The 21,628-nt window shown below is 37.7% G+C and overlaps 1 protein-coding gene and 1 long non-coding RNA gene across 5 annotated transcripts in view; both read right to left on the bottom strand.

Annotated features, from left to right (window-relative positions):
* LOC309514045 overlaps nt 1–21,628 on the bottom strand; it is a 124,093-nt gene that overhangs the window by 87,226 nt on the left and 15,239 nt on the right. The window lies entirely within an intron of this gene.
* The window catches only part of axin1 (axin 1), a 38,660-nt gene that overhangs the window by 11,189 nt on the left and 5,843 nt on the right, over nt 1–21,628 (bottom strand). For all 4 annotated transcript variants that reach the window (XM_082189194.1, XM_082189193.1, XM_082189191.1 and 1 more), the window contains exons 3-4: nt 7,670–7,810; nt 2,530–2,626 (exon numbers count right to left, since the gene is read on the bottom strand). In XM_082189194.1, the coding sequence (XP_082045320.1) occupies nt 2,530–2,626; nt 7,670–7,810 (238 nt within the window). The remainder of the gene's footprint in view (nt 1–2,529; nt 2,627–7,669; nt 7,811–21,628) is intronic.

Genomic DNA, 21,628 nt, shown 5'->3' with positions numbered 1-21,628 from the left:
TCCGTGCCCTAGCAGAATTATGCCCTATTTGAAACCCCATGGTAAAGAACGGGGCAGAGGAAGCAGTCAGAAAACATACAACTGGAAATGAGAAACGGTTAAATACACAAAAAATCAATCCACCTTCATATCTTGCACTTGCAACATGAACCCAAAACTTGTAACAAAGAGGAGCTGTCTTTCAGATAATCACTCTTCATCTGAGCAGATCATGTTGCACAGGGGGAAAGCTGCATATAGATCTTTATTGTACCATTTTCTCTTCTAAAACCAATGAAACTCCAAACAACAGACATCCAGGAAATGTATTATTCCAGAAGTCTGGAAGGAGAAAAAGAGAGACGGGGGAGGAGGACAGACACATGAAGAAATATAGTTGCAGGCAGTGCCTGGACAAGGTCCAATAAAACCCTTACAGGAGCCGTTAAAATTTTGATTACAGGGCCAAATCTGATCTAAAGTCTGTTCCAGCTTTCTTTGTTCTGGCCTTCTGTTTGCTTAAGATTCATCAGTCTCCTCCGCAGCCCACACGGTTACATGCCCAGTGGAACTGCAGAATCTGTCAAGTCTTGACAAGGCGTTTTGGTTACTAACACTGCTTCCCTGCCGCAGACCACGCTTACAGAATATAAGAGAGCCTTTTAAACTTAGCAGAGACAGAATGGGAGAATACAACCAAAGGGGAAAAGAGAAATCTGAGCGAGATAGTGTTAAAGGTTTTAGAACCATAAACATAATGTGAATGCAATGTAGCAAGATGTAGCAATAGGAATTAATGGTCAACAGTTCAGCTAAAAATGAAACTTCTATCATCATTTACTTACATAATGTTGTTCTAAATCCATATAATGTTCTTTATTTCGTTGAACAAAAAAAAAAAAAGCAGATGTTAGGCAAGTCGCTTGCTCGCTCTTTTTCATACAATGAATCTTAATTGAGGAACAGGCCAAAATGTGTCATTATTCTCTTTTAAATCTCATGTGTGTGATTTTAATAAACACTACTATTGTTGTACCATCATCGGATAAGGGATGTTCCCGAAGCCTAAATCTGAATTCGAAAAGGCACGGAAAATGAGTAGTGCATCATCAACGGAGCCCCTAAAGGGACATTGCTAGGGTTGCAGCGGTCGGTTACATTACAGTACATCAGATTTCATGTGAAGACAGAAAGGAGAGATGACTGACAGGACAAAGGTGGAGGACTTGGTGTGCAACTTAAGCGTCAATGACAAATATCTTATCTTGTAAAATGTGAGGTCAGTACCGCCACTCCCTACACAGAGTATGTGTGATCGCAAATTGGAAAGTAAAAAAACAAACAAAAAAACATGCGTTCAAAAGCAATTCCAATACCCTGCATATTAATAGCGTCTCACTGATGCCCGCAAGTAATATACAATAAAATTACCCAACTATGTAATTGGGAGAGAAAGCAAAAGCAGTGAAATATTATATCACCATGTCCCTTTAAGGGCTCTGTAGAATGCGTCATTTCCTTTCCAAACATAGTATTCGCTTCGGGCGCATCTCTAAAATATACTGTTAGTTCCGGTTCTCGAATCTGATTGGCTGAGAGCCTTTATTCTACTAATATCACACGGAAACGTTTCACAATTTGTATCACTCCGCTTGTTGCCGGATCTACACTGGCAGCATTTCTCACAGAGAGGGTCAATGGCAGAGGAGCAAACCCACTGTTAATTATGCAAATACTACTGTTATTGAGTCACATGAATATCCTTCTAAACTTCATTTTGTGTTCAATTAAATAAAGCAAGTCAGTCATACAGGTTTGGAACGACATGAGGGTGAATAAACAGTGACAGAACTCACATTTTCAGATGAACTATCTCTTTAGGAAAGTTTGTACACCTGCAAATTGTGGTTTTGATAATCAGATATTGGTGCACATGCAGAAAAATTAGTCAAGAGCTTCCCGTACGTCATGCACGTACGAGCTGAAGTGTCTTCGCTGCCTCCACAGCTTTCAGTCTCTATAGGATGAGTGAAAGGCCCCAGTGAGGGGAAGTGTATGTTTGCTCTGTTAAATTGGGCTCTATCTCAGAGGCTCCAATTATGCTGGAGCCGGTACAGTGGGAAAGCCGAGCCATCAGAGGCGGCGGCTTCACATCTGCTGGGGCAGAGCAGGCAGAGCTGACGAGAGCATCAGGAACGCTTTAGACAGCACACTCACGCTCTCTCACTCTCCATCAGCTATTCGCCGGCACATGATCAAAGCTCCCCAGCCACCGCTGTGCATCTTAAGAATGCACATTCATTTTAGGGGCGATGGGAGAGACAAGGCAGGGGGAAGAAAAGAGAGAGTAAGAATGACAGGGAAAGACCAGAAGATGATGGACGGAGACAAGGCACAGAGAAGAAAATAAAAAGAAGGAGTGGGGGTGAAAGAGAAAAAGAGAGAGAGGGAGAGAGAGAGAGAGAGAGATGGAATAAAAAGGTAGAGAGCACACATACAAAAAGTGTTGTAAAGTCAACAAGGTGTTCTGGAAATCCAAAGCATACTTACAGGAATATGAGGTAGTGGCACTCGCCCATTAACTTTGGCACTTTCGTGTATCTCACGTCGATGCGGTTTACGATACCTATAAGGTGGGACCCCATCTCTGTAGGGAAAAAACATAACAGGATTTTAATACTGAATCTGTGTCAATATACGAAAACACCATATATGAAATCATCGTCTTCTACATAACACATTTTGATGGTCCAATGGTGGATGGTGGAGTAAAGAAATAATCTCAAGAAAACAAAACAAAAACAGATGTCAATTTACTCACCTGTATGACTTTCTTTTGTCCGTGGAAATCAAAAGGACATGTTTAGCAGAATGCCTAAGCCAGTGTTGTTATAGTTTAGCCTAAAACTATTACAAATCGTTTTCGGTAATTGAAATAAAGCTAAAATAAAATATAAATATTAGAAAAAGGTTTAAGGCGAAGTACTTAAATGACAAACAAATATAAAAAAAAAATAATAATAAAATAAAAAAATTATAATAATAATTTTTTTTTACAAATAAATAAAATTTAATTAAAAAATAATATACTAAAAACTAACAATGAGCAATATATGTCAGAATTTACTTATATGTGTTAATGATAGTAAAAAACAACTCTTCACTGTTACTTCATGATAGCTCAGACAGGCCCATTAAATTATTAAATTATTATATATAAATATAAATAATATATATATATATATATATATATATATATATATATATATATATATATATATATATATATATATAAAACTTTTAATCTTAATAATGTATTATTAAATGCTGAAAATAACAGTGACTGTTGATAAATGCTTAGTTAAGAAGCATTTTTAATTGTAAAGTGCTATCGCAAAAAAGGACATGACTAAAAATGAAAATATAAATTGTATATAAATACTAAAATTACACTTGTCTCAGCTGCTCTTTTCCATTCAGTGAAAGTAAATGGAGACTGTGGCTGTATAAATCTAAATTTCAGTGAATATTTCAGTCTGATTAAAGCGCTTTAGAAAATATGACTTCAGAAGCCTTATGAACTTATGGATGGTGCTTCTAAGGCACTTTTTTTGCCCTTTTGGAGGCGTGACATCAGACTCAGACATAAAAAAAAAAATAAAAAAAAATCTCAGTTCCATATAACACAGAAAGTCATACAGGTTTGGAATCACATGAGGTGGGGTAAGCAACGACAATGTTCATTTTTGAACAACCATAGTATCGTTTGTTTAATCTCCATAATATGTCAGTTTGCAAAGCTGGCATTTGGTGAAAGCTTCATCATTGTGTATTTTGTGATGGTAAGTAACTGCTTGCTAAATACAAAATATTGCCTCACTAGCATGTGTTACTTATAAAGAAATGTCAGTTTTACAGGGAACAAAATGGTGCTGTTGATTCGTAACAACAAATATGTGCATACAAGACAGTCCTTGTGTGAGAACAGACCTCAGACTGCAAAGCTAAAGTGATTGCAGGTGTTTACGTTTTTGTTGTGGGACTGGATATGCGAAAGTGTCCTCCTCCTCCCATCTAACTGAATCCCTGGGGCAGTGGCAGCAACCGCTTCAGAGCAGAGCATGTTTGGGGTCCTTCATTGACACATGCACAGGGAGTCTTTAATCCCCCCGGGTCCTGCTGCGGACCCCCCTGCATCTCTGCCTGGCAAACAGCTGATAATGGCCTCTAATCTAGCCCACTTCAGACACATGTTTTTGCCCTGATGTGCCTTTAATGTGTTTTTTTGTATAACATTTGTATAACAACCACCTCTGAACTCGGCACACTCCCTGTTGCTGCCTCTCCAGTCGAAACCCCCCCGAAACGAACAACCAGAACGAAAATGTAAGATTCTGCTAAACGACAGTCTGACGGTATGGTCACATTTACCATTGTCCGGTAAATTTTTCGAGGGCACAATCTAGTTATTTCCACATGAATGGGAATTTCAGGAGAAAGATTTTCCCATGCAGATTTTGCAAGTTGGTCATGTGGATTCGTAGCCTGGGAAAACCCAGACAACTTCCGGCAAATTTAGATTTATAATAATAATAATAATAATAATTCATTACATTTATATAGCGCTTTTCTCGGCACTCAAAGCGCTTTACATAGAAGGGGGGGATCTCCTCAACCACCACCAATGTGCAGCATCCACTTGGATGATGCGACGGCAGCCATATTGCGCCAGAACGCCCACCACACACCAGCTTACTGGTGGAGAGGAGACAGTGATGAAGCCAATCAGTATATGAGGATGATTAGGAGGCCATGATGGACAGAGGCCACTGGGCAAATTTGGCCAGGATGCCGGGGTTACACCCCTACAGATTTGCTCTGCAAGTAGTCTGGCAAAGAGCCCATTCAAGCCCATTTCTAATCCGTCGAAATCGCGGCACCAATCAGAAACGTTGGGGCGGGCTTTACACGATGACGATCGCTCTGATTGGTTTTAGGTCTATCCAATTGCGCCCAGACGCATTTGAGCGACATCCGTTGGTGAAGCGCAGCCACTTTTAAATGCATTATTATATTCAAATTGCAAACACACGAGGACAGTCTCCATGAAAGACCCACTGGCAGATGAACGTGCTACTACATTTCTCTCCGAAACGGTAGGAAATTAAATTAGATTTAATAGAGGATTTTAGCTGTGACAAGATGATTGACAGGGCAGTTTACGTGACAGGACGCACGCGACAGATCCGTCCAATAAAGATGACGAAGTAGTATGTCCCAAAGCTTGCCTACTTTTTTGCTACACATTCAAAAGTAAATACCTTTTCTTCACAAAAAGAGTACATACTTTTATGGCGTATACTTAGGCGAATTGGGACGCAGCATATGGCTTTACACGATGACGATCTCTGATTGGTTTTAGGTCTATCCAATTGCGCCCAGAGGCTTTTGAGCGATGTCCGTTGGTGACGCCCCTTTGGAAATTAGTTCTCAATGAAGCTTTGCCAGACCATAACTCAGTTACTACTGAGAATGGTCTGGTTTTAACCAGGCTAGTGGATTCGTTGACCTGGGGTGCGTTTCCCAAACAACGATGTAACTCGCTGCTTAACTACCATAGTATGATGCATCATTAGAGAAACTAACTAGCCAGTCACAACTGTTTCCCAAAACCACAGCAAACTGTCGCATATCCTCGTTGGAAACACGTTGGTTAGAACTGTCGTTGATGACGTCAAGCACTTTACAACACTTTACATTTTTTGACAAAATAAAAGACGTAAAAATTTAATTTGTATATACACTCCTGGGCAAAAAAAATGGGCCAAGCCCAAAATGGCTAAACACTAAGCTTTTAAGTCTTAACCACAGATTATTGGTCAGGAAATTAGTAAAAATTTAACCAAATGCACTATTTTAAAAGCCATTGCTGTCTCAGAAAAACATCAAAGACAGAATTAAGTTTTGGCAGAATGAAGCACACGTTGCATTGTGACGCTCCAGAGCGGTGTCTTTAAAAATCTGGAGAGAAATATAATAATAAATGCATCTCTAGCACAGTGAAGCATGGAGGAAGAGTGTCATTGTGTGAGAGCCTTTTTAGCTGCTAGTATTGGTGAGATACTTCACTGTCAAAAGTCATTTAATGCTTTGGGGTACAGGAGAATATTGCAGAATGGCTCGTTTCCCACAAATGAAAAGTTGTGATCTAAAGAGGAATGATCAGATGTTATTTTTCATCAAGAAAATGCTCCGGCCTAAAGTGCAAATACAACCAAGAAGTGGCTTGAAAACAAGTCTATCTGGCTCATGTTTTGGCCTGGTCAGAGTCCAGATTTGAACCCTATAGTGGATATTTGGTCTCACAAGATACTTTATCTACAGTATTTGTGCAACTTGTGCTAATTTCCTGACCAGTGAATTGTGATTAAAATCATCAAGACCATTACAAGACCACCAAATATTTTTCCATTTTTGGCGTGGCCCATATTTTTTTTGGCCAGGAGTGTATAAATAGAATGAAAGATACAGAATACACAGCATGTTAGCTTGCTTATTTTACTAAGAACATGATCTGTTTAAGTTCACATGTCATACTAACCAGAAACTATGCTTCTAATCACAGGTGAGAGCTGCATGTCTGTTGTGATGTTAAATAAAACATTAAAAACTGAAGAGTATTTCCTCCTATTTTTGTACGTATTGATGATGTATTTGTCCTCCTACCAGTGTTCTTTGTCTGGATGCACGTAAATTCACAGTAAGGATGCTTTCCTGTCAAATAGCCCATCACATAAACGAATTTCTAATAAGCCCAAAGAACACGGGTTAATGTGTTACATGCAGGGAGAAATCAGGGTAAGGGGCAAAAATCTAGAGACGATCGGTTAATACTTAAACTTAACTTTTAGCTTTACATTGATTACCACTTCAACATAAATGGAGGGAAAATCATTTCATATTGCAATATTTTCTCCAGCAGACCACGTCCTCTTGTGTCAGGCATTTAATTGCATGAAACCAAAAATATTTTGGTAGCCATGAAATGAGACAAATTTGATTACACCTAAGGCCAAAGCACAGTTTATACTTTTATGAGCTCTTATTTTCAGGCCTTGCTTGTTTTCAATATTTCATTTCCTGTTCCCTTCTGTAACCTGCTTGTGTAGGGTACGGCGTGAAGGCCATTTCCTTTGTTTTCAGGGAAAGTTAATTTGAAGGAAAACAAGTCAATGCCTTCAAATTACAGCCTGCAGCGCCTCATACCTCCCAATTTGAAGCTCTATAATTAGCATAAGTAATGACATTTAGAAGCTTTCATTGGTGTGGATAATGAGCAGATGGTCCTCCTCAGAGGAGAGCAGATTTGTTTCTGTTCCCAGAGCAGAGCTGGGGGAAAATGGCACTGATTCTGCATGCACGAGACACTGCTCTGAGACCAGCCTCCACTAACAGCTGCCAATGACGTTACATTGAGCTTTGTCTGCGCATCTTCCGTTCGACGGCCGAAATATCTGGGCTTCTGCAGAACTGGCTGCAAGTTTCTCGGAGGAGGAAAATCCTGCTAAATTGACTCGGGACGACGTGGTGAAATTGAATCGCTCTAAGCTCTCGGACGGGAACGTTCCGCCAGCTTGCGGTGGTGAGAATGGATCTGTGTGTATCTGTGTGTCTATAGATGTGTACGTACACACTGCTGTCGGTCAGGGAGAGAGTGTCTGCATCACTGGACATGCTCTGCTGCTCGCTGTCATTGGCACTGGTGGCAGGAGCCAGCGCATAGCCGGTGTTCACGTAGTACGGATTGACTGGCTCCCTCCATGACGCGTGTCTGTTGATGAGAAATGGGACAGAGGAGATTCCTGTTAAACACGTGATGAGGAAAACAATACTGGTCATTTCAGTGAAACACATTCCATTCATTCATTTCTAAGTATCAGACATAACGGCATATGAGGTTGTTGAGGTCAGCTGATTGTAATCGGTGGATAATCACTTTCTATGGCTTGATTGTTGGTTTCTCAACTTGACCAGTAAGATCACATTTCAATAATGCAACAGACACCAGCCTGCTTTAAGAATTCAGCATCACCTTCCAGGGGCAACAAATAACAGAGGTAATAATATACCATCAACATCAACCAAATGAAAAGGCAAGGAATGTAAATTCAATTTACAATCTTTAGACATTAAATACAATTGGGTAAGTATAATAAAAGTAATTAATAAATTATTAAATGACAACAATGAAAAAGTTAGTCTATCATGAACACAATGAATAATAAAATACAGAAAGCTCCCACATCAAGTGTTACACCAATGAGTTATCAATTTAATTATTTCCTCATAGGCCCATGTATGCTAATATGGATATTTTGCGTGGACTTATTTGTTCTTTTTCGGCCTGTTAAATTTTTTTTTTAACTTAAAATCAGCCGATATTTGCCATATTTTAAATATCGACATTAGCTGATAATCTTTTCTGTTTGGCCGATGTGTTGGAAGCGGGACTTTTATTTTGACGAGGCTGAGAACGCCAGCGCTCCCATTCTCAGTCTTCATTAGTTATGGTCTGTTTAACAGTTTTGTCTAATAGTCTAGTAGAAATGATGGATAGAACTGTTAAACAAAGAAAGTAACTATAAAAGCAAACGCTAAAACACCTTTTCGTATATATTATTAGTAACAGACAGGCAAACACTATAATACTTTCTCATTTACCGTCAGCATTCAACAAGTAGAATATGCATTTATTTAATTTAAACAAATCTTTAAATATCGAATTAACATTTCATTTCACAAACCTTGTAGACTTAGTCGAATAAGAGCTGTCAGATATTCTGAACAAGTGAGCATTTGTGGCCTGCATGAATGTGTGCGTCAGTGTGAATTGAATGCGGACAGGAGAGTGTTTTACTGGAGACGTACAATCGACAAACTTTAATGCTGTTGATTTCAAACTATGCTGTGCTATATTCAGTGGCCCAGTGTGACATATTCTTGTCATTTTCATTGTGCTGTATGTAAAGTGTTACCTTGTCTTTATTTGAAAAAAATATGATTCCCAGTACACACAAACTTTATTAGCCAGATTTGCCTACTGAGTGCCCTGTTGGTTACAGTGTTTACTTACTTTTTATTCTTTTATAAAAAACAATTTCTTTATTTGTGAAAAATACAGTAATACGATTACAGAATCAAGAAGTTGCGTAAGTCCGTTTTATTTAGAGATTTTTTAATTCATTTATTTACTTCCAAATGATACGTGTATGTTGTTCTGTGAATAATCGCAATTAAAAACACTTACGTTTTTATACATTTTATAATGTAATAATTTCACCGTTAATCTCCAAATTAAAGGTATAGCGGAGGATGTTTTACTTCCTGGTGGGTAACCTATACTATTGGTCCTCCTAATTGTCAATCATTCTGGTGAATCAATCATAACTTTTCAAAAAGTGGAGAGGGCGGGTCTTATCTAAAATTTGGAAAGATCCTCCGCTATACCTTTAATGTAGAACCAACATAAAGACAGTGTAGTTAACATACTTGTTTAAAGGGATAGTTCACCCAAAAATGAAAATTCTGTCATCATTTGCTCAACCTCAAGTTGTTTCAAACCTGTATGAATTTCTTTTTTCTGCTGAACACAAAAGAAGATATTTTGAAAAATGTCGGTAACAGTTGATGGACCCCATTGACTTCCATAGTAGGAAGAAAAAAATACTATGGAAGTCAATGGGGTCCATCAACTGTCAAAATATCTTATTTTGTGTTCAGCAGAAAAAAGAAATTCATACAGGTTTGAAACAACTTGAGGGTGAGTAAATGATGACAGAATTTAAATTTTTGGGTGAACTATCCCTTTAAATGGCATCTTTTTATGAATGAGGGCCAGTCTCACTGCTACTGATTATCGATGAAAATAATTTGCCCCAATTTTAAACATTATAGCCATTCAACATTACAGTGTAATTGAAAGCTACACATTTTATTTTTTAACATTTATTAGGCTTAAAAAAATAAAAAAAATAAAAAATTTAAATTAAGTGAACTTAAAACAATCCTCACATAAACCGTTATCACATAAATGTCATATTTACCTGTGTAGGAAATATAGATAAATTATCAAACATTCTGCACTGCATAAATAATAAATTAATCCTTATTACAGCTACAAAAGTGTGCTGTGTGCACGATACTGACACGTGTCTGTCTGTGTGTGTCGTGTGTCACAATCACTGAAAGTGCGTTCTCTTTTGTCTGGTCGCACTTGAATGGTTTAAAAGCATTTGCATGTATAAGAGCGTAATCATATAATGTAACGCTAGCCAAAATATGACAGAAATTTTTTTTTTTATTTTGAAAGCTTTAAACTGAAAAAAAATAATCTCATGCATTAACGCTAACATCACTAACAAAAACAAATAAGGATTGGTATCAGACTACACAAAACAAGTTTGTCAGCTGTAAAAACCTGAAGCATCCTTACATCATACAATTATAATTACATACAAAATGTTCATAAACGTCTTATTCTTGAAGACAAAATCCTTTAACAAAAGGACTTGCCTTAAAGGACTTAATGATAGCAAACAGCTAATCAAGAGTTTCATCATCTAATTAACCTTAAACATTTTCAAAATTAAGTTTCAGCTGGGTGGAGGCAACATGCAGACAATCAAATTCTCAGAAAACCAAATTATCTTGCACCGACAAAGAAGAATGACATGCCACACAGTTGAGGACACCATCTTGTCATGCGAAAACTGCAGCATGAATAAGTGTAACACTGTTTAAATGCTATTAAAATATTACCTGGTTAATGCCTGTTGTCTATAGTTACAGGGTTCCTGCACATTTTCCATTTCAAAATTCCATACTTTTCCAAAATCAAAAAATTTTCCAAACCTCTGTAGATTTTCAGACCACATTTCCTCACAGAATTACCTTTTTAAAGAACAATTCATAAACAGTGACTTACATAATTGCCCTTTTTTTTTTATTTTATTTTTTTACTTCGAATCTGATCAGCTTTGTAGAAGTAGTAAATATGACTCTTGAGCTATAATCCTTCTCTTCTGAAATTGTCACATTTCTGCATTTTGGCAGATCAGTGCTCCAAACTGCGACCATTTTTCCTGCCGGTGCGACTAAATTTTGCTAAAGGTTGAATTGGTCTGGTGTCACCACCACTGGTGTTGCCCAACTGATAAGAGCTGCACATTTTTGTTGCATATAAGAAACATCAAATGGCAAACGAAAGGAAAGCAGAACAAAACCACGCTACTCGTTTGAGCTATGCAGTGCAGACCTCTTATCTCGCAGCGAACAGGTTTACTCGTGGGCCGATCTCGATCACGCGACACCATTACTATGCAGCGCTGGGAGATCCAGTGATAAAGTGTTTGAGTATTAACATCTCAGCGAGATCTAGTGAGGAGCATTCAAATTCTGTTATACACCACAGATATCAGATCAAATAGCGCTGACGTGGAAACCAGGAGAAACATTGTGCCATGAATTAGTACAGATTGCTTTTCAAACCACAAGTCACCAACATTCACCATGGATTTAATGTAATAACGCTAACTGTAACTATGGTATTGTGGCAGAAAGTCGAATGTTTTTACATCATTTATCTCAGGCTTCGAACATTTTTTTTTTTTTTTGAATGAAATTCAAGCACTTTAAGGACTTTCAAGAGCTTCACACTTTTTCCAACACTTCAAAGCTCTAAATTCAATTTAAGCTCTATTATTCAATTTGAATTCAAATTTTTATATGATGACCAAAATCATTATTCAACTTTCAAAGATTGTCCCCAAACTAAAAGCTAAGATGTAGGAAAACTAACACTTGGCAAGCAAACACTTTTATTTAAAAATAAAAAATACATGAAATTACCACTATAAGCCAGTATTGTTTTAAATAGCTTGAAATACGATTGGAATCACTTCAAAAAGGAAAATTCAGTTAAGTGTGACATGTGCAGTGCAAGCCTGTCATATAGGCTACATACAATTATAATGAGAGCCCTACTGTAAAAGAATGTTGTGTATTCTTTGTACCTTTGTTCACTTTCACAGCCTTTTGTGCAATTGTAAGTTGTAATGTTTATTTTGTGTATACATGATTTCTTATAAAGGATGCATTTGGTTAAAGGGATATTTCACCGCTGGAAAGATGAATGTGTATTTAAATTGGGTCATTTATGTAGTAGAAATGTGAAATTATTTGGTGCCTTCTAGACCGAGAAAAGCCAGAAAATGTATTTTTGGTTCATGTGGATGAAAGACAACAACGCCCAGAATGCACTTGCTTCGCCGCCCTTTGAGGCCACTCCCAAGCCACACCTACCAGTTATAGAGGGCAGTATCAGAAGAAATTATACAACTAGGCTACTAGTTGACTCAAAACTGAAGAGACACTGTTTTATCGTGCGGTCCCCCTATCCCCCTATGGGCGGGTTGAAAACATGCGGAACGAGCTCCTACTACTGGCTGTAGTCTCTAGCCTCTGGCCAAAAAAGCCTCCGATGACGCTAAATGACGTTTTTTTCCAGACACACAATAAAAGAAATCTCTCGTCTCAGGGGGACATGAGGGAGGGAAGCACGGTCATTCAAAAATACTACCGGGTTTCTACTGATCCAAAGCTTAATGCTAATCGGTTAAGTATCCCTTTAAGTTAATTAACGTGGTAAAAAAAAAGCACTTTAGTTTACCGGTGATCTTGTAGTTTCAGCGCATGCAGCTCAGACAGCAATGCAAGACATTAATAACTGTGATTAGGACTGTCATATATCACAACATTATGAGAATACTATTGTAACAAAACGCTGTGAATTATTTGGGTTTAGTTATCGTGTTTTAGCGTGTTGTTATGGGAAGAGCGCATCCACCCCAGGAGATCCATGCATTCTGACTAGCACGTAACTTCAAGTTCAATTGTGCATTCACATCATTTTGTGCAGAAATAAGTTGTAATATTATGTTATGTTAAATATTTGAGTAATCTCATATAGAATGCATTTCGTTGAGTTAGGGTGTGTTCACACTTGTAGTGTCAGTTCGCTTGGTTCATTTGGTCCGACAAAAAAAAAAAAAAAACTACTTTTATTTTGCACCTACATATGATGCTATTTTGACCAGCTGAGAACTTGTGAAGAGCTTATAAATTGTGTAAAAGGAGTAAAAACAAGGAATTCCCTGTCACACAGCAAACTATGATAGACAACATCATGACTATGATGAGAAAAAACAGGTATGCTTGAGCATTCTGTACTTTTCAGGGTGTCTGAGACATCATTAGAGCCGCAACTAATGATTATTTTTATAATCGATTAGTTGGTTGATTATTTCTTTGATTAATCAAATTAAAAAGCCCAATTTTCTTCTTTTTTATTGACAAAACACTATTCCACATACTGGCGAAAGCTGTCCTTCGAACAAATTTGCCAACTGAATGCTATGAAAACATAGTGAATATGAATATATATATATATATATATATATATATATATATATATATATATATATATATATATATATATATATATATATATATATATCTATATCTTTGATATGTACAAAAGAGCTATAAAGCAAGAGGACAGTTTCAATTCCTACATTAAAAATTTAGATAATAAAGAAAAGGAAAAACACTAACTCCATGCTAACAGATAAGAGGAATTTTCTGCAGGAACACACACATTGCTCTGGACACAGTAATCTGTTCCTGTCATTTCTTTATCCTCTAAATGTTAGAAACATCTTACATTTATATTCAATTACACGCACTTATCCCTTTACAGTTACCTCTCATAAAATACTTAAATTACAAATACTTTAATGTTGACTTTTAAACCTAAATTTAACATCCATCAACAGATATTTTAGAAAAAAATGAATATTTTTGCGATAAATATTAATCGTGTTTCTCTGTATCTGAGGCGCATGTGCGCGCCGGCGCTCATTCAGTAAAGTCTGAAGTTTAACGCAGACTGTCAGGACGAGCATTCATGCAAAACGGAAATACTCACGTGAATTCATCTTACAGATAAGGATATAACCAAAAAATGTAAGTTTGCGCAGAGGAAACATATCACACATTAAACTGCACACGCATCTGTCAAAGCGCCTGACAGGCAATCCATGTTAAACATTATGCTTATGCATTAGCTTGAAGCTTAAAATAAAGAATTCTCATGTTTTGGGCAGCTTGGATCACGCACCTATCCCCCAACAGCTCACTCCATTTCCCCCACTATTTTTAGATGAATTTTGTCCATAGAAATGCGTTATTCAGTACTGTAATTTGACGCGACTGGCGGAAGTTTTCCGTGCACGGTGGGCAGACACGACTAATTGATAATGACATTCATTGTCGATGATTTTTATTCGACTTTATTTATTCGATTTTATCGACTAGTTGTTGCAGCCCTAGACACCATGTCCTGATTTTGGTTTGTTTACATGTCTTTGGTCAGTGTTGTGTTAATATTTCATTCAAACCGCACCAGAGTTCGTTTGGAAGTGGACCGAGACCCATCTTTTCAACGGTCTTGGTCCGCTTGTTTGCTTGCTCACCAGGGTTCGGATGGCAGCGTTCACACTCATTCAAATGAACCGTTCTAACAGAGCAATTGCTCCAGGGTTCGTTTTAATCTAACCAAACATGCCAAGTGTGAACACACAATCCACAGGCAAAGCCTTACAGTTTACCGGTTTAGTGCAGCGAAGGCAGCTCAAAGAGCAATGCTCATTATTAATAACTATGATTGGGAGTTTCATTTAAATAACATTATAATGAGAATACTATTGTAATAAAAAGCTGTGAATTCGTTGGGTTTAGTTAACGCATTTCAGCAAGTTGTTACATGAGGAGCGCATCCACAACAGGGATTAGGATCAGGATTTTTGCATCGATCACAGATTACTGGAAGCAGTATTGGCCAATACCGATCACCAAAATAATTAATAGGCCAACTAGACAGGGCTCGCAAAATCGCCTGCCCGACGTCCCGGGGCTATATTGTTTTCGATTCGGGCTACCAAAATGTATAACCGGCCTGCCCAACGGGCTATCTGAAATACTGTTCGCTTAAGTCTTGTTATAATCAGATTCAGCGCGTTCTTCATCTTCAATCCGCAGTGGCTCCGAGCAGAGCGCACGTCAGAAACAGAGGACAGGGTGTGTGTGTGTGTGTGTGTGTGTTCATCTGAGTCTCATTGGTCTTTCAATGTCAGAATATTTGAGATGACCAATCAAATCAAAGTAGGCGGGCTTTATATACACAGAAGCTTCTGAGCGCGAATTTGAGCAGAGCGACTGCGAGATAAGATGTAAGTAAACTAAACATTTCATATTTGACAGTTTTTTAGGTCATAAATGTGAAACGAATGACAAAAATGATCAGACAAACGAATATACTTTTGTCGAATTTCGCCATTTTGAACTGAAAATAGGCCTATGTAACGTGACTAATAATTAGTTTGGTGTCATTGTGAGGGGACTTTAACAGAGCATTAACAAAGCCGTTTTCATGTTGGGCACAAGATTAATAATGAATGTGTACATATTGAGAATTAATATACAATTTGTAGCCTTCAGTAAATTAAAGTTCAGCTTTAGGAGGGGAAGAGACAGGGCAAGATGAGGAGACTGAGAGAAAAAGAAAGTGATGGATAAGAAGTGAGAGCAGGTATTGACAAATAATCTACTGCCCACTGACGTTGTTTTAAAGCTATTTCTTATCCTTTTTTTGGCCATAAAATGTCTTGAAATGGACAAAAAAATGAAAAATTGAACCCCCTAATAACCTTAAATGCAGGACCTCTTTGATTATAAAGCCCTGTCTACGGCCCTTAGGAATAAGATCAATAATGAATGTGTACATACTGTGAATGAATTTAATAAACTTAGGCTACCTAGCTTTCCTAGTAGCTTTCAGTAAATTAATGCGTCTGAGAAAATGATTCATAAATCAACCTATCAGATGACCCTATGTTTACTTCACTGACAGACAAAAATGAAAAGCCTATATCAGTCAAAGCTCAGCTTTAGGAGGGGAAGACAAAGAGAATAGGAGTGTGATGCTGATGAGGAGATTTTAAAGCTATTGTTATCCATTTTTTTTTTGGCCTTCAAAACATCTTAAAATGCACATATGTAGATCAGAGAAATAAAAAAATTCTCGAACCCCCCTGACTGAGTATGAGTGAGTATTAGACCCTAAACTAAAGTGTTACTTTAAAAAAAAAAATGTATCATACCCTCATTGGGGGCTGAGCCACAGATACAGACTGATTCATGTTCCATACTTGTCACACACATTTCAGTTCAGTCAGAACCAGATGCATATTTGTTGATATTTTGTGTTTTGAAAAAGTTTTTGATTCATTGTTTTGACTCCTAACCAATTTTCTACATTGAAAATTGTCTTTTTATCTGGGCTAGTAAAATTCATTTCGGGCTACCAAAATCTGAAGAGTGCCTGCCCGAAGGGCTACCAGAGATTTTGAAATTTTTCGAGCCCTGCTAGAGTTGTCAAAAGTACCGACTTCGGTACCAAGTCGGTGCTGAAATTAAAACAATTGACGATACCAGTATTTCCCCTCTAGCATTTTGAGCGCATTTTGACGCGCTCAACACATGTCTATGATTGGCTGCAATGATCAACGCTTCAAAAACATGTTGTCTTTCACGCTCTTTATCGAGCGCTTACAAAGATGCACACGGGAGCATTTGAAAGCGGCGTCTATCAGCCAGTAGTCACGCACCATTATAAATGCCCTTGTGCATTTTACTTTCGCTTTTGAATTAGCGCCAATTCAGGGGTGGCAGTTGCTTGATTGGTAGGTTCATTATTCTTAATGAAAAACACAACAAAACAGTACAATGACAAACTTGCTTAAATAGGCGCTTTTCCATTTCGCTTTGAAACCAAATTTTCCGCCATCGTCTTGTCGGTCACTCTCGTAACGTGATAAATGAAATCTGACACCTGCTACTGATTTGTGCTGTGGCTATGGGCTCACGCTGCATTGAGCAGACACGTTCAGTTTTTAATTGTAGTGTCTCTTCTCTAACTGAACTAAATTATTTGTATTACTATAAAAAAATAAAAATAAGACTGTGGGTGACGTTGCCACGGTGTGCAAGTGATGTAACCAGTGTTACAACTGAACACTGGCAACACCGACTATTGCAGCAAGCCTAACACCTGGTAGAACTGCCAGTCCGGAGAATGTTGTGAAGCATTTTTAGCTGTGCAGAAAAACTGTCCAGCGAGTTTTACGTCATCTGATTGGCCTTCATAGAAACCAACGATCAAAACTATATAAAGCTATTATTGGCCAATAACAATCAGAACCCGACCTTTGTTTTATTAATTCAATTGATTGAACACGGTTTTTGATTATTAAAATTATTGAACATTAAAACTACCATAAAAATGGAATGCAGAAAAAATAAAAAGGAGATTTGGAAAAAATTTAATAAAATGGAATTCAGGGGGGTAAATGATTTCATAGGTCTCTTTTTCAGTAAATATTGTTTTTTGAGTAAATAATATAGTTCTTTTTATGACGCATAGCAAGGTTTTTCTCATTAATTTTTTTAATATTAATATTTCACTTTTAAAATAAACAAGTGTGTTCAAAAGCACATTACTTTCTGCTGACATATTGAAAATGTCATATGAAAGAATATAAAACTCTATTCCCTTACATCATTTTAATATTAATGACAGCATCCTCTGCTCAGAATGAATTCCCCCAGCTAACACACATCATGCCAACTGAGGAATGAATCCAGGATGGCCAATATGAGCATGACGGAGATGATGTAAATAACAGCAATGGAAAAATGTAGTCAACCATGCAATACGGATTCCTTCTAGGAAGAACAGGTATGACAGAAATTAAAATGCTTCTCTAATTATTCATTACTACCCGCATGTAATTTTAAAGCAACCACAAAAGGAGCAGGATGTGTTTTGAAATGTACCAGACGATATTATTTCAGAATATGGCATTCTCACTGTGTATATAAGAGCGATACAAGGCTTGTTTATTGTGTGGCACTAGGGAACAGCTAGGCACTGCTTGAACCTCTCACAAAACGAGACAGAAACATCTCTTTATGACCAGCCTAAGCAGAGGGGCAGAAAGAAACCGACAGAGGCAGATAGAACAGGAAAAATGTAGGGGGAGAAGAAAAATGTAGGGGGAGAAGAAAAGAGAGAGAGAGAGAGAGAGAGAGAGAGAGAGAGAGAGAGAGAGAGAGAGAGAGAGAGAGAGAGAGAGAGAGAGAGAGAGAGAGAGAGAGAGAGAGAGAGAGAGAGAGAGAGAGACCCAGGCTCTCTGCAGTCTCCAGTGATTATCCCTCACTCTCAACCCATCCACAGTCTTCTAATGATTCAAGCAGCAGCAATGTCAATATTCACCGTATAAGAGATACCCAGAAGCCTTCAGAGACGATCCCGAGCCTTCAGCAGCTCTCTCCACATGCCCAGCATTCCCCATTCCATTTGATTCTCCACAAAACAAAGGCTCTAAAACAGGCAGGGGGCATCTGGAATCTCTGTATCATTACTGCGATTCAAAACGAATCGATCTGCTTTCTCTTCCCCTCAATAACATACACATGCCAACATCCAACTGAGCGAACACATTAATTACTGTGACATCTCCTACAAAGAAAAAGCAAGCTCTCTCTAAGGTAAAAAATAAAAAGCACAGACACATTAGGATTTAACTGGCTCCCCTCGCAGCCCATTACCACTTAAAAATCCTTGCATCCAAAGCCAACTTCACTGGGACAAAAGCACGATGCGCATTTGAAAGGAGCCATTACCTAGGTACAGGTTACATTGCTGTGCCTAAGATTTGTGCACCTCCCCGCACTCAGAATAATTATGAGCTCTTTGTCATCCCATTTTACATGTGATCACACAGACTCCAGACTCCTACAGATTAAACCCTCAAAGGCAGATCTGCACTCAAGAGTACAGGTAAAAGAGAGAGGCTGAGATTCAGATTACACTTTCCCTCTTAGAGAGCCACGTATCACACAAATGAAAGAAATCACTGACCGGCTAATAAACAACTGTCTTTCAGACTAACCTGGACATATACAAATTCTAATCTCCCTCCTGACATAAAAAATAAATAAAATCATAGTAAAACACTAACACATGGAGACAGCTTGACATTCCACTTGACATTTCATCTTAATATTAGCTGTAGCCAGAGTGAAATCCGATTCATCAATTAACAAGAACTAACACCTTACTTATGACCATATTAATCCTAAATGCAAGATAATTACAATTAGATTTACTATTAGGGATTCACTGATACTAAATTCTGGCCAATCCGACACTTAACTGTAAACCCTAATGTTGTCATTACTAAAGTTATCATAACATTACTCAAAGGTGCAGTATGTAATGTTAACAGCTAAAGGTTGAAATAGGTACTGCAGTCGCCGCCCCCTCCACCTTGCACGGGTAGCCAGATTGAGGACGTGCAAAAGCAACGAGCGTAATGGACAATGGAAAGCGACAAACCTTACACAAAGTTGATCAGCTGATGTATATGTTCACATTGTTTATATCGCTGAGGCTTTTTAGGTCGGGTAGAATCTATGATCTCTGACCCAGTTCATGTACTGGCTTTCATGGCTGCAGTACGCTGTATTTTCCACCAACTGGCAACCCGGGGTGTCAAAAGACTACTGGGTAACTTGGCAGTGGACGGGATCACACACATCGTAACAAAAGCAGACATTCCAAAGAAGATTGGAATTTCAAAATAGAATAATTGGCTGTAACATTGTTTTTCGGATAAACAAGTATTTGAACTTAGTATATGTGCAGAGATTTGGGAAACATGGTATTTTTATGCTTTAGTACCGTCAAAAAACATAATATACAGCACCTTTAAAATACCATGTTTTGGCATCAAAAGTCAAACAGGTGTGTTTAACTTATTTGGCAGCAAAATCTTTTGAATTAAAAATGTAAGTGTTCAGAACTCAAAATATATTTAAATTGTTATTAAGTATTATTATTATTACTTCCAAGCTTTATAATGGGAGTTAATGGGATTTAGATTTTGAAGCCCAAAAAAAGTGCGTTCATGCATCATAAAAGTAATCCATATGGCTCCAGGGGGTTGATAAAGGCCTTCTGAAGCGAAGCCATGCGTTTTTGTCAGAAAAATATCCTTATTTATAACTTTATAAACTATAAATCACTGGCTTACGGTAACGGCCGTATGCGAGTCGAGTTCTGGAGGAAGAGTGACCTCTGATCCGACGTAGGATGTAGGAGTGGCGCAAACTTAGGTGAGAGTAGACGTCTCTCATGGTTAAAACAAATAGGGCTGGAAAACAAACTCAAGCTCCTCTTCTTTTATACCGAAATCCTCAGACGTTACTCTTTAAAAATTCTTCTTTTAGACTTCTAATTTGTGACCGGTGTTTTGTTTTGATTTAAGGATTTTTGTTCCTCTGCGCTTCTGCATTCGTCTTTCGTTAGGTATGAGTTCACTCTTCACAGTGATTAAAGTTTATAAATGTATAAATCTATTTAAATATATTATTTTCATACAAAAACACATCGTTTCGCTTCAGAAGGCCTTTATTAACCCCCTGGAATAGTATGGATTACTTTTACAATGGATGAATGCACTTTTTGGGGCTTCAAAATCTCAGGTGCCATTCACTTCCATTACAAAGCTTGGTAAATCACTATTTAATCACGGTTAAATCACTATTTTATTCAAGTTTGGCTGTGAAATGCAATAAAACCTTAATAAAGCTTTTGATGTGAAGTAACAACTTGTTTTAAGGATTTATTGCTTGTTCAATACAAGTAAATCATGTATTCCTACGTCAGTGCAAGACATCAGAAACAGAAGTGAAAAAATAAACATTTTCATATTGAGTCCTGCTGGACCAAATTCCTCTTAAAATGTCTAGACTTAGATTTATATTTTGATCTTGGTTGGTATAGCCAAGGAATTATTTCTAGAGTTAAAGATGCATGTTACAGACAATCACTATGGCCTTATTACCAAAGAAACTTCTGAATTCCCTCACTTCCTAGTTTTTGCCAGCAAATGAAAGACATATGACTCCTGCAAAATTTACATGCATGAAACCCTAAAGCATTTACCTAAAAGGCTATTTAAAAAATAAACGTGATGTCTTTCTGTAATTCCAGCCAAATACTTCATGTAGGCCTAATGAAAAAATCATTTGAACACAGCCTCACAAATGCATTGCTCCCGCTAATTAAAAACACATCAGGTCCAGAGGCAATGGAGAATAGGTTGAGCTGGGTGGAGTGTAGAGGGAGGGAGTTTCTGCAGTTTAACAATATCTATCCGTCATTGAGTCTTTCGTTTGTCATTTTAATTTTTTTTAAGTATCCTTTAACAACATCCAAAAATGTAAATGCTACACAAAGCCCTCCGCATGCTAAACAAACTGTCGGGAGAAGATGCGAGTCAAAAGGAGGAAAGGAAGAAGATGCTGCAAAAACATCTCAAAGAGAGGCGCATTTCCTTTCAGAACACTCCTGGGGATGTTTCTCATCTTTATACCTCACCTGAACATCTAAAGCTCTGAGGTTTTG

This window comes from Leuciscus leuciscus (genome assembly GCF_965113295.1).
Source record: "Leuciscus leuciscus genome assembly, chromosome: 1".
NCBI lineage: Eukaryota > Metazoa > Chordata > Actinopteri > Cypriniformes > Leuciscidae > Leuciscus > Leuciscus leuciscus.
The sequence above is the reverse complement of the archived record's forward strand: the minus strand, read 5'-3'. Positions and strand labels throughout refer to the sequence as shown.